Here is a 14,926-nt window from a genome sequence, read left to right as displayed (position 1 = left end):
CTAAGTTTAAATGATCCATATTACACAGTATAATAAAGTGATGATCTTATAGGAGTGCAAAAATCCTGCAGTGTTTTCCAAGCTTAACACTGTCAGAAAACCATTGTAGGCTATCTTTGGCAAGACCAGGAAAACGGCCCTCTTTAAAACTCTCTCACTGTACGACATAATAATATTATTAAAATAAATATCAATGTCATGCATATTATTATTATTATTAAGACAGAATATAAATAAGCATATATTCAGGAAAGATATTTAGCTAATTTTGGGGGGGAGGGTGGAGAACTTGGATTATGGAATGGGGCGCTGGCCTAAAAAAGGTTGAGAACCACTCCTATACAATAACGTGTTGTACAACTGAATTGCTAATGATCACACCTCATATAGTAATACAATGTTCACATATACAAAATTCTCTTGTTGTTTCCACAACAAACCACATGGGCAATATATAGCATAAAGGACATTACATTAATTACAGGTGATTTCACTTTTTATAGATATATTTTTGCAAGTTGAATGGGATATAGGATGTTGAAATCCTTTATCGTAAAAAATAAATTTGTTTGTACTTTTCCAGTCGGGTCAATGTCACCTAACTTGTTCTTTGTCACCCTATATTGTTTGTCCCCACCAGCTAACATTACATAATCAACCATTAACATCTTAACCCCTTTAGACCTGTTGTGCAAGAAACATATTGATTATAAGACATGTTATGTAGGAAAATATATATATTTAACAAGAAAATGCATACCTGAAAAATACAATAGAAATGTAGAATCAGCTTTTTATATCTCGGGTAGAATGTGAGTCTTAGTACACTGTGGGACTTTTTTCCGGACAGGGATTAGACTAGTCCTAGACTAAAATAAATGTAAAAGCTATCCATACTGAAAACAACTTGCACTAACATATCTTAAAATACATCAGTAGCCTTTGTTTTGCCTCAAAATGCACACAAGTAATGTTTTTAGTAAAGCATGTCTGTTAAAACTAGTTTTATTTCCTTATTAAACTAAGGCCTAGTCCTGGCTAATCCCTGTTTGTGTGTTTTTAATTTATAGTTGGTGGTTGATTTGATCAAAATTATTCTTGTTACCATTGTTGCATCAAGAGATCTGTGTTTGTGAACTGCCATGTCAACCCTGTATATAATTCACTTCAATGAGCTGGAGTTCAAAAATGCCTGGATATTCCCGGATCGGCCAATGTTGCGGCCAATACGATTTTCACAAGCTGCGCGCCCGGGCGAATGGCGACTCCGCCCCAAGACGGTTCAGCTGATTTGGAGTCGTTTTGGCAGGGCACAGATTGATATGTTTCCTTCCCCAGAGACGATCCACTGTTGCCTGTTTAATTCACTTACCAATGGTTCACTCGGCGTGGATGCACTGGCACACCACTGGCCAGGGGCGTAGCACAAGGTCCCGGGCCCCCCATTGTTCTTCTGAGAAAGACATTTTAACCACATTGCAGAAGTTTGCGCTCCACCAGACACTCAACTAACATAAACAAAATGTGCGTGCAGATGGACTAAACCATTTGGCGCATTAGCAAGGGGTGGGACCGTTAGACTTTAGATAGTTTTTACTTATACAAAAATGTAGTCAGTCAAACAGTTATTCAGCCAATACACTAACTTTACATTTCATCTGACAGTCCGACGCCCCTGCCACTGGCCGCAGGGTCTACGCAAATATGCGTTTCCCCCAAGTGAGCCTTCTTGCACAGACACTGCGCAAAGGCAGGTTGGACGAGGAGCGCATCTTTCTGGTTGCTCCTTATCGGCCCGCCAGGAACTGATCACAGTGATGGTGGTTTGTTGCAATTGAAACTCAATTGTGCTATCAATTATTTTCTCTCTCTCTTTTTCTCTGCACTAAATGGCAGTGCTGTGATTGGATAGTGCAGATTAAGGGGCGGTATTATTATAATAAGAGCTCCTTATGACATCATAAGGAGAGACAAATTTCAACTACCTATTTTTCATGTGCTTGCAGAGAATGGTTTACCAAAACTAAGTTACTGGGTTGATCTTTTTCACATTTTCTAGGTTGATACAAGCACTGGGGACCCAATCATAGCACTTAAACAAGGAAAAGGTCAGATTATCATGCCATGGCCCCTTTAACAGCAAAATTATAACCATCTATTTGACAGAAATGCATACTGCATCTGCTTGTCTATAAGGTAGTGGAGGTAATAGTAGTATCTACTATGTAATGGATCCTATTGCTAGAATGTAATCTGGCAGATGGGAACCAATAGAACACGGTATTGGTTCATTATGTTATTTAAACCATTAGAATGTTTGCGATTATTTTTTTAAGCAGGGGGACCAATGCCCATACTGTGCTGCACTATTGACATTATTGAGGTGAAGCTTGACTTTGCAAAACCCAGAAATCAGTTCATGAATCAGGGTCTCTTCGCTGAGGTTGTTGAGACCATCCTTAATCCTTTAGGTATTATCTGGTTCTCATTCATGTCTGAGTTCGCTCCTGGCAAGATTAAAGCTATTCGAGTAGTATGCCATCTTCTCAGTGCCTTCTATCTGGGGTCTTCATGCAAGATGTATGTGATGCTGCAGGGTGGTCCAGGACTGTTATACACCTGTTTGGGCACTGATATAAACTTTATATGTAAATAAAGTACTACCCCCCTATTACATAAGGCTGCTTGACAGTTTACTATATTGAAAATTATTGCTTAATAAGGATCACATCCTCTAATGAAACACATACAGAAATGCTAGGTTAAATATAATCATCAAAGTAACCACTATACTATAACATAGTTTTTTAAAGACTTAATGTGCAACATTTCTAATGATTTCTAACACATTTAGATTTTTGAGATGCAAATAAAGTTATTTTTAATTCTATTCAGCTATCAGGCAGTTATTTTTAATAGACAAAATTATTTATTGGTACATTATAGAAATAGCTATTTGACGGTTATTATGTGATGCTCAACTTTTGAAATCCAGTTTTCTGTCAAGTGATGCTGAAACGGGAGGGATTGTGTAACAGGTAGTGTTTTAAGGGTAGGGTTTACTGAAGGGTTTACAGTCCAAACGGGTGATTCTCACGAAATCCAGATTTAGAAGGTGTACAGCGTCCGAATTTTTAAAAAGCCCTTAAAGCCAATTTTTTGGTAATGAGAACTAAAAAGTTGTCTAGGTACTATGACAAACAAAAATTTAACTTTTATCTGGAGAGAAAAATAAGAACTGCTTACCTGCTTACCATCTTGAGTGTCACAGTCAATTATGTCCCTTTCAACAGTTTTTTCTAAAATGTTAGTTCCTTGAGGGCTTAAACAATGATTGAAAATTGTTGCGGAGGATGAGAAAATTGGTCTTGGACACAGGGGCGATTCCAGGATTTTATAAATGGGGGGGGACGGGGGGACCAAGAACCAGTCAGGGGGGGGCCAATCAAAAAATTCAAATGAAAATAAATACTGGTTTAGAAAATATTAAGCATGGTTCTTGTGCAATGCCACGTGCTCTAATATAGATGGTATTAATTTTTTGTATTTTGCATGGATTAAACAACAGTTCTGTTCCAGAATAGTTCACTTTAAATAAATTGTCATAATTTACTCATCCTAAAGTTATTTCACACCTGTATGAGTTTTTCTTCTGCTGAACACAAAATAAAATATTTTGAAGAATCTTAGTAGCCAGAAAGTTGATGAACCCCATTGACTGCATGTTATTTTGTTCCTACATATGAAGTCAATGGGATCCATCAACTGATTTTGGTTACAGACATTCTTAACTCTTTTCTTTTTTGTGTTCAGCAGAAGAAAGAAACTCATACAGGTTTGAAACAAGTTTATGTATATGACCATTTAAATTAAGTGAACTGTTCCTTTAAGCACATTGCGTGTAGCTGGTATTAGTTAACATTCTGACATATCAGGATTTTGTTTTTCTACTCTGTCTGATCTGACTTTCATTGTTTATTAGCCTATATTGTATTTTAACACAACTGAATGCTATTTTTTACATATTATCTGTTCTGTTGTCAGACAACAAGAAAGAGTTTAAGCTAGTGACTAACACGACCCAATAACACCTCGTGTTTAATCCAACCAGCTGTTACTTTATACTGCTAAAATCCTCATTTAAATGTGACATTGTCTGATACAATTTACATTGAAGAGCTGATACGAGGTGATTTCGGATTACCTGTGTGTCTCATGCAAGGTTGCTCTTCTCATCTGATTGTGTTTATGAGCGCTTTTAATTTTAAATGCGAGTGATAGTTTTATTGTAGATCGCGCATAGCAATTCAGCGCAAATTCAAAAATATCAGAGAATACTGTTAAGCGTGCGCGCGCATACCGCACCATAGGGAGGGAGAGAGAGAGCTCGTACACAGAGAACTGTACATTTATATGCACATTTATATTCCTGCACATTTATATTCCTTATTATTGTCTCTACATTTACCAATGATCACCAAATACCACATGTTTCTTTACTGTAAATGTTTACAGTATAACATAAAGCACTGAAACTTTTAAATTTTTTATTTTTTAATACTTAATATTTTCATGTCAAAGAACCCAAATCCAGTCATTGACACGTTGCGGTAATGAAAATTTTCCCCTTAAATTTGGAAAAAATTACAAAATTGGTTTGTATGTCATTTGAAATCATGTGCAAAATAATACATGAAGAGATGTTTATAACTGTATGCTTCTTATTTTGATACTCTTACTTTGCATTTACTTTTTATCAAAATGTTTCATGACACCTCATAAGTCTAATTTCGCAAGAATCATCCATACACGTCTTGATTTTGGCTTCGTAGCTAGAGTTTGGAGGCTATTGGCTCCGTGAGGCCCGTTTGAAGCCCTGGGTCCCTCTTTCCAGATAGTCCCCGTTTCCTGTCTCATGCTTGTAGTCATTTTGTAGTTCTTTTGTTCATTGGTTACCCATTTATTATCTCTCCAGGTCTTGTTATCTGGTTGTTTATATATTGCCCCATTGTTACAGTTGTCTTTTGTCAGTTGTTATTGAATGTGGTGCTTGTGCTTTCTTGTGTTTATTTTTATACTGTGGATGTCGGTTCAAGGATTAGCTTTTCTCTTTTGTTTTGCCTTTTGTTCAATAAAGTAACTGTGTTTGGATCCTCTGCCTACCTGCCTGCCACAAGTTATGCAGAGTAAAGTTTGTCAGAAGCTTAACATCATTTTTTTGTAAACAAGACGCATGTAGACGCCAAATGGGAGCTATCTGGTTAACACATATGGAGCCCATCTAGGTCACATAAGACATAGCTAGATCCTGTGTGTGTTGGCTGGGGTGGTGTAAATGAAATAGGAGAAAGTAGTTGAATGATAAAAGCAAACTCATTGTTTAAATTTGACGCTTTATTCTAAAGCAAGAACATATAAGCATGAATTTTAGAAAGATTATATTAAATCATTTCATTGTTTCATAAGTTTGTAGACTGAAGCCACGGTGGTCATCAATGTGTTTTTGTGTCTGTCCATCTTCATGCTTTGGATACATCAAAGATCTTCATGTCTGAACACAAGAGATAATCATACAACATAAATATATCGTAACAGCGTAATACAGATAAATACTTACACTGAGGATAATGTTTAATTTTAGTATGCATGACAAAAACTAATTTGCAATCCGTTACTTTTGCCTCTATATCGCCATCTCTGTTTGAAACATCAAATTGCAGGTTACTTTAACCTACATAACGTTTATAGTAAAATCTTAACATTTCTATAAATTATTATAATAAGCTCACTGTTGTGAAGGGAGAGTTTTGAACATATGTTTTATATACTTGCTCAATAACTGATGATTTTTGTTCGGTTTATTTACGTTTTTAAGGATTGCAGTACTTTATATAAAATTATAACAAAGCCAACATTAAGAAATCATTTAATTACGCTTTAGTTCTTATTTTAAATGAAACCTGATCATAGGGTCACTTTCATTACAATAAATAATAAAACATATAATTCTCAGAAATTCACTTTGAACTTTCCTAGATGCGTTACCTCAGTGTTTCCTCTTTGGTTTATTTTATCTGTGCTTGTTTCTTGCTGTACCTACAGTAAATGAAAGAATGAAAACTATTTATTGTGGTAATATCAAACTCACTACATTAAAAACAAAATTTCCAAGTGTTCAAAACAGTAAAAGAGTTACATTTAATCAGATTCAGAAATTATTAACTGGTTTAATCTTGTGAGGAAACTATACTTACATTTACTTTCAATTTTTAACTCCCCATCTTTGCACCATGCTTTTGAATGAGAATGTCCCAAAGAACCTCCGACGTTCCATCCATCATTACAGTGAAGTTTGAAGTCGTTGTCACTGTGCCTCATGTGGTGATCTAGGACAGGTTTTATATTGTGCTCCTTGCAAATTTCAGGTGTAATTTTGCATGGCTCTACGAGAGAGACAAAGACACACAGTGTAAAACTTATAATTTAGATTCAGAATAATCTGTAAACAGACGACTTACTCAGACATGATGGAGGGGTCTCCCATTTCCCATTCAGACACCTGTAATATCTCTGTTGTTTGTTCAGTTCGAAATAAGGCTGGCAAGTGTACGATACCGATGTGACAACTTCACCCGTCTTCTGCTCGACTTTAAAGTCTCCATGTTCAATCATAGGTGGTGCAGGACAAATGCCACCTGAACACCATCAAACACATGCATGTCCATTTAAAACAATATTATACACTTTATAAATATTACATACGATCTCAGAGTCATTGACTATTTTATATATATGTATATATACATACATATATACATACATACATACATACGTATATATATATATATATATATATATATATATATATATATATATATATATATATATATATATATACAGCATATATCATATGTAAATGTTATTTTTAACATTTTGTGAGAACTCACTTGTGCAGTCAAACGTGCCGTCCCATTTTCCATTTTTGCAAATCAAGACTCCGTTTGGTTTTTTATCATACGGTTTATTACACTTGTATCTCAAAACATCAAGGTTATTGAATGTCTTTTTATCATCTAACAGGGTCACAAACTGCATGTCCATTGTCGGTTTGGTACATTGACCTTTTTCTGTAATGAAAATGTAGAATTTGTTTAATATAAATTTGTGACGCTATCTGTGACATCCAGGCCGAATTGTGAGAATTCTAATTGTGAGATTCGGACCATCAAAGTTTTATTTCCATTACCGGGTCCGATCTTTGATCTTACTCAATATTAAATATATCAAGGTTATATTTTCACAGAATGCTCTTTACAAGATGATTTTATGTAGAAAACATTAAATTACAAAAAATGACTTTTCACGCAATTCGATGTCAAAAACGATTTAAATATTTTCATTAAAAAGAACAATATCCGTTTTAATAAATGTATACATTTATACTTTACACAAAAAAACTAATTTATAGAAAAGGTTTTTGTGAATTTCACTCACTAGTGCATTCTGGGTAAATCCAGGTTTGTGTATCACACTTAGCAATGGTCGGTCCATGACATTCATGATCATCATAACACTCATAGCGTGCTGTGTCTCCATGTGAATATTTCCTCTCACCTCGGATTTTATCAATCAGTTTAGCATTGTTTACTTCCTGATGAGGCATTGAACAGAAAGCTTCCAAAACATGGGAGGAAATCAGATGGGTTAGGTGAACCTATAATACATTGGCAAGAAAAAGTATGTGAACCCCTAGGAATAAACTGATTTTCTACAGTGATTTGCCATAAAATGTCATCTGATCCTCAATCTACTGTAGGCCACCGCAATAGACAAACACAATGTGTATAAGCTGACAACACACAAATCATTCTAGTTTCTTGTGTCTATTTGAAATCACCCATTAAACATTCACATTGCTGGAGGAAAATGTAAGTGAACCCTTGGATTTAATAGCTTGTTGAACGTCCTTTTTTTACCCATTCCCCCTTATAAAACCGGTTAAACTCAGACACATTTGTGGGATGTCTGATATGAACCGCTCTCTTGAGGTCATTCCACAGGTTAAGGTCTGGGCTTAGACTAGGCCACTCCAAATGGTGCATTTTGTTTTTCTTAAGCCAGTCTGTGGTGGATTTACTTTAATTCTTAAGGTCATTGTCCTGCTGCATCAACCAACTTCTAATGAGCTTCAACAGCCACACTGACATTATCTTGTAGGATATTTTGTCAAACTTGGGAATTCATTTCAATCATTTTCCCCTCAATGATGGCAAGTGGTCCAGGCCCCCGAGGCAGCAAAGCATGCCCAAATCATGATGTTCCCTCCACCATACTTCACTGTTGGGATGATGCTTATTGTTGGCAAGCTGTGCCCTTTTTGCACCATAGTATTTTTCCTGAACAATTCAACTTTTGTTTCATCAGTCCCCAAAATATTTTCCCAGTAGTGCTGGGGTTTGCCACAGTGCTCTTTCGCAAACTTCAGGCTCACAGCAATGTTTCAGATCATCAAACAAATTTAAATATTAGTCAAAGATAACATTTATTATTAAGGGAAAATAAAATCCAAAACTACATGGCCCTGTTTGAAAAAGTGTTTGCTCCCACCTGGTTGGACCACCCTTAGCAGCAACAACTGCAATCACACATTTGCAATAACTTGCAATGAGTCTGTTACAGCGCTGTGGAGGAAATTGGGTCCACTCATATTTGCAGAATTGTTGTAATTCAGCCACATTGGAGGGCTTTCGAGCATAGACCACCTTTTTAAGGTCATGTCACAGGATTGAGGTCAAGACTTTAACTAGACCACTCCAAAGTCTTCATTTTCTTTTCCTTCAGCCATTCAGAGGTGGACTTTCTGGTGTGTTTTTGGATCATTGTCCTGCTGCAGAACCCAAGTTCGCTTCAGCTTGAGGTCACCTTTCCAAACCCAGACCTTCCCACTACCACCACCATATTTTACTGTTGGTATGATGTTTTCTACTGTAATGCTGTGTTACTTTTACGCCAGACATAATGGGACACACTCCTTCCAAAAAGATCAACTTTTGGCTCATCAGTCCACAAAGTTGTTTTTTTTCCAAAAGTCATGGGGATCATCAAGATAGTTTCTGGCAAATTTGCAGAATTGTTGTAATTCAGCCACATTGGAGGGCTTTCGAGCATAGACCACCTTTTTAAGGTCATGTCACAGGATTGAGGTCAAGACTTTAACTAGACCAATCCAAAGTCTTCATTTTGTTTTCCTTCAGCCATTCAGAGGTGGACTTTCTGGTGTGTTTTTGGATCATTGTCCTGCTGCAGAACCCAAGTTCGCTTCAGCTTGAGGTCACCTTTCCAAACCCAGACCTTCCCACTACCACCACCATATTTTACTGTTGGTATGATGTTTTCTACTGTAATGCTGTGTTACTTTTACGCCAGACATAATGGGACACACTCCTTCCAAAAAGATCAACTTTTGGCTCATCAGTCCACAAAGTTGTTTTTTTCCAAAAGTCGTGGGGATCATCAAGATGTTTTCTGGCAAAACCGAGATGAGCCTTTATGTTTTTCTGCTCAGCAACATTTTTTCATCTTGAAACTCTGCCATGCAGGCCATTTTTGGCCAGTCTCTTTCTTATAGTGGAGTCATGAACACCGACCTTAACTGAGGCAAGTGACGCCTGCAGTTTTTTTTATGTTGTTGTGGGGTCTTTAGTGATCTCTTGGATGAGTCGTCGCTGCACTCTTGGGCTAATTTTGATGGGGCGGGACACTCCTGGGAAGGTTCTCCACTGTTTCATGTTTTTGCCATTTGTGGATAATGGCTCTTACAGTGGTTCGCTGAAGTCCCAAAGCTTTAGAAATGGCTGTATAAGACTGAGAGATCTCAATTACTTTCTTTCTCATTTGTTTCTGAATATCTTTGACTAATATTTACATTTGTTTGATGATCTGAAACATTAAAGTGTGAAAAATATACCATAATATAAAAAAATCTGGAGGGGGCAACACTTTTTTACAATACTGTAATTACATTAATGCGTATAGCGGGTGCTTTTATCCAAAATGACATACAGGGCATTCAATCTACATTTCATAAGTATGTGTGTTTTTTGGGAATCAAACCCATGACATTTTGAGCTGCTAACTGTTCACTATTTCTTTTTTACTAACTTTTATGAAATCAAAAAGGCTTACATTCACAGGTGGGGGTCTGCCATGCACCTCTGACGCATCTGATCACTGTGTTTGATGGTTCGAACCCTGGATCACATTGAATCTGTACTGCAGATTGTTTGGTGATCAGCTTTCCGTGTTGAATTTTGGGCAAAGGACCACACTCATCCACCTCTGTATTGAGAGACCCAACACATAGCTATATATACACACACACACACACAAATTTAAATTATACTGCCAAAATCTGACGATTAGAAAACACACTCACTGATGCATCGTGGGACATTCCTCCAGATCCCTCTGACACACGTCGCAGCTTTCCAACAGGTCCCAGTGTCTGGTTTATAACCCGGATTGCATGTATAATAGATCATTCTCTTTTTGGAGCGGTCTGTGTGTATGTACCCATTTTCCACAGTTGGTGTATTGCAAGGATCTGTCGTTTCTGTTAGGAATGAAGTTTGAATCGTTTATGAGTCACAGCTAGGCAGATGCATGTGATGATAATAAGGTTCTTGATAGCCTGAAATCAAGCTATCACTTGTCAATTCAGGGCTGTATGTTGGACCAGCACTGACATTTGTGCCTTTTTTCAGTTGCTTAAAAACATAATAATGGCGAATGTCTCATAACACTGTGTTCAGCACAAACTGGGCTACAATATTATACGAGCAAGATGTATGTACATGTTTGTATTTTTGAGAGAAATATGTTTATGCATGGTTTTTAAAAAAGCTAATATTTTTAATCACTGATATAAGTGACATAAAACCCATACTAAACATGTTTTTACAAGACTTTTCAGGATCTGGTAGTCTAGAGTTTTTTTCTTTAAAATGATGTAATTCTGCCTATTCATTCACATAAAACAATGTGCCCGCAGGGTTGTAGCCCCTATGATTATTATTATTATTATTAAAAATGCCAAATCACCCAATGACTTTTTCTTGGTTGCAGTAGTTGCTCTGTTTTCAGTATTATTCTTCATAAAAGTGAAGTATTACCTTCACATTTTGGCTCCAGAGTCCAGCCATGTTTAGCGCACTTGGAAGTTCCCTGCCTGGGTTTATATCCTGGACCACATTCATATTGTAATGTGTCGTCTTTCTTGTAATCTTTCACCTGTTTAACAGTCCCATGTTGTATGGGAGGCCGTTTGCATGATATTTCTGAATTAAATGGAAAATCCATCATTACCTTGAATAAAGCATAAAATCATGTAATGATTGGGGGAGGATACCAACAAATATGACATGAGAATACTAACCTATACAGTTTGGAACAGATGCATTCCAGTCGCCAGTATCCATGCAGATAATGCTACTACTCCCATCTATTCTTTTATTAGGAGATTTGCAGTCAAACTGAATAACGTCACCATAACCTCCGCCTTCTGTGTTGCCCGATGCAGTCAAATCCCCTCCTGTGTTAATTGGGGGGCATTTCACCACTAGGAAGTAATTGAGGACTGAGTTAGTATTGATTTCTGTGTATAAATACATCAAAGCTGCAGATGCACTCGATTGACAGAGCACTGGAAGATTATAATGCTTCATTAAAGGTGCTGTGTGTAGATTTTAGCAGCATCTAGTGGTGACATTAGAATTGCAACCAATGGCATAGTCCACCACTCACCGCTCCCTTTCGAAGGTGTAAAAACAGGGCCTCTGTTTTTACAGGGCCTTCTGTTTTGAGTAGTTTTAGAAGGGCTTTCTTTAGCTCCCTTCGAACCTTTACAGTCAGCGCATCTGTTTTGACTCCCTGTTTTTAGGACATTATAGTGAACGGTTTTACTGTTGACATTGTGCAGTAGCATAGAGCGCTTTAACAGCAACAAAAGCAAAACAGTAACTACACATTGTCAAAAATTCGAACTTCAGACTACAATTTGACTCAACTATACACAGATTTCCCTGCTAAACAAAACAATAGACACCATCACAGAAATTCTATTGGTTTTATTTGTTTAATTGGGAAATTTATTGGTTCTAATGGAATATGGTCCAAAACACGCTACAGTGTAGTGGTTTTAATGGTAAAAGCTAATGGTTCCTATTGGTATTTTAATGGAGACCATTAGAATTTTCCGTAATGGTTTTATTGTTTTTTTCAGCAGGGTTTGAAAAAAACAATTTCAGTTACTGCAACCTTCATACAAATACCAAGTAACTTTAAAGTATTTTTCTCAGTTGCAGTAGTTACTCTGTTTTCTGTATTATTCTCAATAATCGTAAAGTATTACCTTCACTTTCAGATACACATTTCGGCTCCACAGTCCAGCCATCCTTAGTGCACTTGGGAGTATCTTTCCTAGGTTTATATCCTGGACCACAATCATATTCTAATGTGTCGTCTTTCTTGTAATCTTTTACCCCCCTAACATTTCCATGTTGTATGTTAGGCGGTCTGCATGTTATCTCTGAATAAAATGTAAAAATCCATCATTATTTTGAATAAAGCATAAAATCATGTATTCATTGGGTGAGGATACGGACAAATATGAAATGAAATTATTAACCTATACAGTTTGGAACTGGTGCATTCCAGTCGCCAGTATCCTTGCAGTAAATGCTGCTACTTCCATCTATTCTTTTATTAGCAGATTTGCAGTCAAACTGAATAACATCACCATATCCTCCGTTATCTGTGTTGCCCGATGCACTCACATCCCCTTCTGTGTGAATTTTAGGGCATTTCACCACTAGGAAGGAATTGGAGACTGATTTAGTATTGATTTCTGTGTACAAATACATCAAACCTGTAGATGGCACTCTGTTGACAGAGCACTGGAAGAATATAATGCTTCACTAAAGGTGCTGTGTGTAGATTTTAGTGGTATCTAGTGGTGACATTGTGAATTTCAACCAACAGCTTATGGTGCATTTGCACGTGTAGAGCGGAGTAGACGCACGGAAAAAGCAAGCATTTCTTGTTAGAGGGGCAAGTGCTATGCGGTTGTCTGTTTGCAAGATGACTTATGTTGATTGTGCATTTATCAAGAGAGTTACCAGTTTGTATTTGGTAACCTTACTATAGGGTGAAAATAAACGTCACGGGTCGATAAACGTCACGTGACTCGAAAGTGAAGTGTGTATTACAACTTACCATTAATTCCTGTCTCCTCTATAGAAATAAGAACTTGTGTCGTATTGCTCCGGGTGACTGCTTACGGACAATATCAAGCATTGGATGGTTGAGGGCGGGGCTGCCACCACAGCAGCAAGCAGGCTCCTGATGTGGCGCGAAAATCCGCAAAAGTTAAAATTTTACGTACCGCATGCACAACGCTCAATTCGCCCCTTTATTCCATGCAGCGGGACCTCCAGACGCGCGTCAATGCGTCTTTACATTGACTTAACATTGAAATCACTCCCGCTTCGCCCCTCTACCGCGGTTGGTGTAATCGCAGCATTAGTCCACCACTCACCCTTCTCTTTCGAAGGTGTTAACATTGTCTATGTTTTGATACCCTGTTTTTAATACATTACAGTGAACAGTAGCACTGTTGACATTAGCTGGGTTTCCATCACTCTGATTTTATGCACATTTTGAAGTGTCACAAAAGAAAGTTTGATAGAAAAGCCAAATTTAGAATAAAAATCCCTTAATTCGCAAAACGCTCGCTTAAAGTGGTTTTTGATTTATGCAATAAAGTGTGAATGTGAATAATGGGAGATGGAAACGCATTTGCTGAATAAATTCTGACTTAGCAAACAAACATTAAACCCACGTGACTTATGGTCTAGCTGCATCAGCTGACATTAGCCTCTTTCACACAGTAATTCTGGTAAATTACCATGAATTTACCAAAAAATGTGCTGTTCACACACGCAGTTACGTTCAATTTTTTACCAGTAAGACATCATTCACACATCAGTATCAAAATACCGGTAAATTCGCTGAGAAAGCAGAAGTTACCTGTGGCACGCAGCGAGCTCAGTGTTGTATTTGTAAACAATCCACGTCGTTCATATCCACGATCTGTATTTTGTTGTTTTCACGTCTGTGATACTAAGGACGTCGGCAGTTCGGCAAGTAGATGGTAAGCTGTTTAAAACAACTTTGGTGAAGAAATGTGGACGTAAACTTTAGTTGTGCTCGACTTTCAAGCAGCGTGTGTGTGAAAACGTCCGTAAACACGTCATCGGTATTAAAGGAGACATATCATGCTAAATCCACTTTCTTGGCTCTTAAATGCATTTTGTTGTATATTTGTAGTGTTTATAAGTACATAAAAGTTGAAATTAGTCTCTTCAGGTGCTTTGTTGATATCTTTATATTCTGTTTTGGTCATATTTTCCAACCGGTTCTGATTTTTCTATTATCTATTACGTTTTTTGAACAATTACGTCACAGTATTTGCAGCGGAACTGCTAAATAAGGACATCGACTTCCAGCCCAACACTACGAGCAATCCGCCATTTTATATTTCTCGCTGCGATATTGTAGTCCAAGCTCAAGGATGCAGAAGTTACGAGAGCGTAAGAAATGTACTCACATCTGTGGGTAAAGTCATTTTTGTGTGCCCGAGGCACTTTAAGGATAACTACTTCACCAATCTCCGCCAGTATAAAGAAGGATTTGCCGATAGACTTCGTCTGATTGAGGGGTCAATTACTTCTTTCTTTGGAGACGACGAGCAGAGCACTTCGGTAAGCAGTTTATAACTTAAAGTAAAAAAGTAAAGTACACGGTGGTCATGGTTTAGCAGTGCTGTTTCTCACTCCGAAGGCTGCAGCCTGCGGAGATCGCTTTTGGG

At 37.3% G+C, this 14,926-nt stretch overlaps 1 protein-coding gene across 2 annotated transcripts in view; it reads right to left on the bottom strand.

Moving 5' to 3' along the window:
* Positions 1 to 5,397: 5,397 nt before the first annotated feature.
* Positions 5,398 to 14,926, bottom strand: part of LOC135740936 (complement factor H-like) — a 44,819-nt gene continuing 35,290 nt past the window's right edge. For both annotated transcript variants that reach the window (XM_065259501.2, XM_073813535.1), the window contains 12 exons: positions 12,686 to 12,868; positions 12,410 to 12,586; positions 11,435 to 11,617; positions 11,172 to 11,336; positions 10,436 to 10,612; positions 10,186 to 10,338; positions 7,495 to 7,674; positions 6,948 to 7,127; positions 6,519 to 6,695; positions 6,255 to 6,443; positions 6,046 to 6,096; positions 5,398 to 5,551 (listed from right to left, as the gene is read on the bottom strand). In XM_065259501.2, the coding sequence (XP_065115573.1) occupies positions 6,071 to 6,096; positions 6,255 to 6,443; positions 6,519 to 6,695; positions 6,948 to 7,127; positions 7,495 to 7,674; positions 10,186 to 10,338; positions 10,436 to 10,612; positions 11,172 to 11,336; positions 11,435 to 11,617; positions 12,410 to 12,586; positions 12,686 to 12,868 (1,790 nt within the window). In that variant the 3' untranslated portion in view covers positions 5,398 to 5,551; positions 6,046 to 6,070. The remainder of the gene's footprint in view (positions 5,552 to 6,045; positions 6,097 to 6,254; positions 6,444 to 6,518; positions 6,696 to 6,947; positions 7,128 to 7,494; positions 7,675 to 10,185; positions 10,339 to 10,435; positions 10,613 to 11,171; positions 11,337 to 11,434; positions 11,618 to 12,409; positions 12,587 to 12,685; positions 12,869 to 14,926) is intronic.

The sequence above is a fragment of the Paramisgurnus dabryanus genome, chromosome 24 (assembly GCF_030506205.2).
Source record: "Paramisgurnus dabryanus chromosome 24, PD_genome_1.1, whole genome shotgun sequence".
Classification (NCBI taxonomy): domain Eukaryota; kingdom Metazoa; phylum Chordata; class Actinopteri; order Cypriniformes; family Cobitidae; genus Paramisgurnus; species Paramisgurnus dabryanus.
This window is presented reverse-complemented; position numbering and strand designations above follow the sequence as displayed.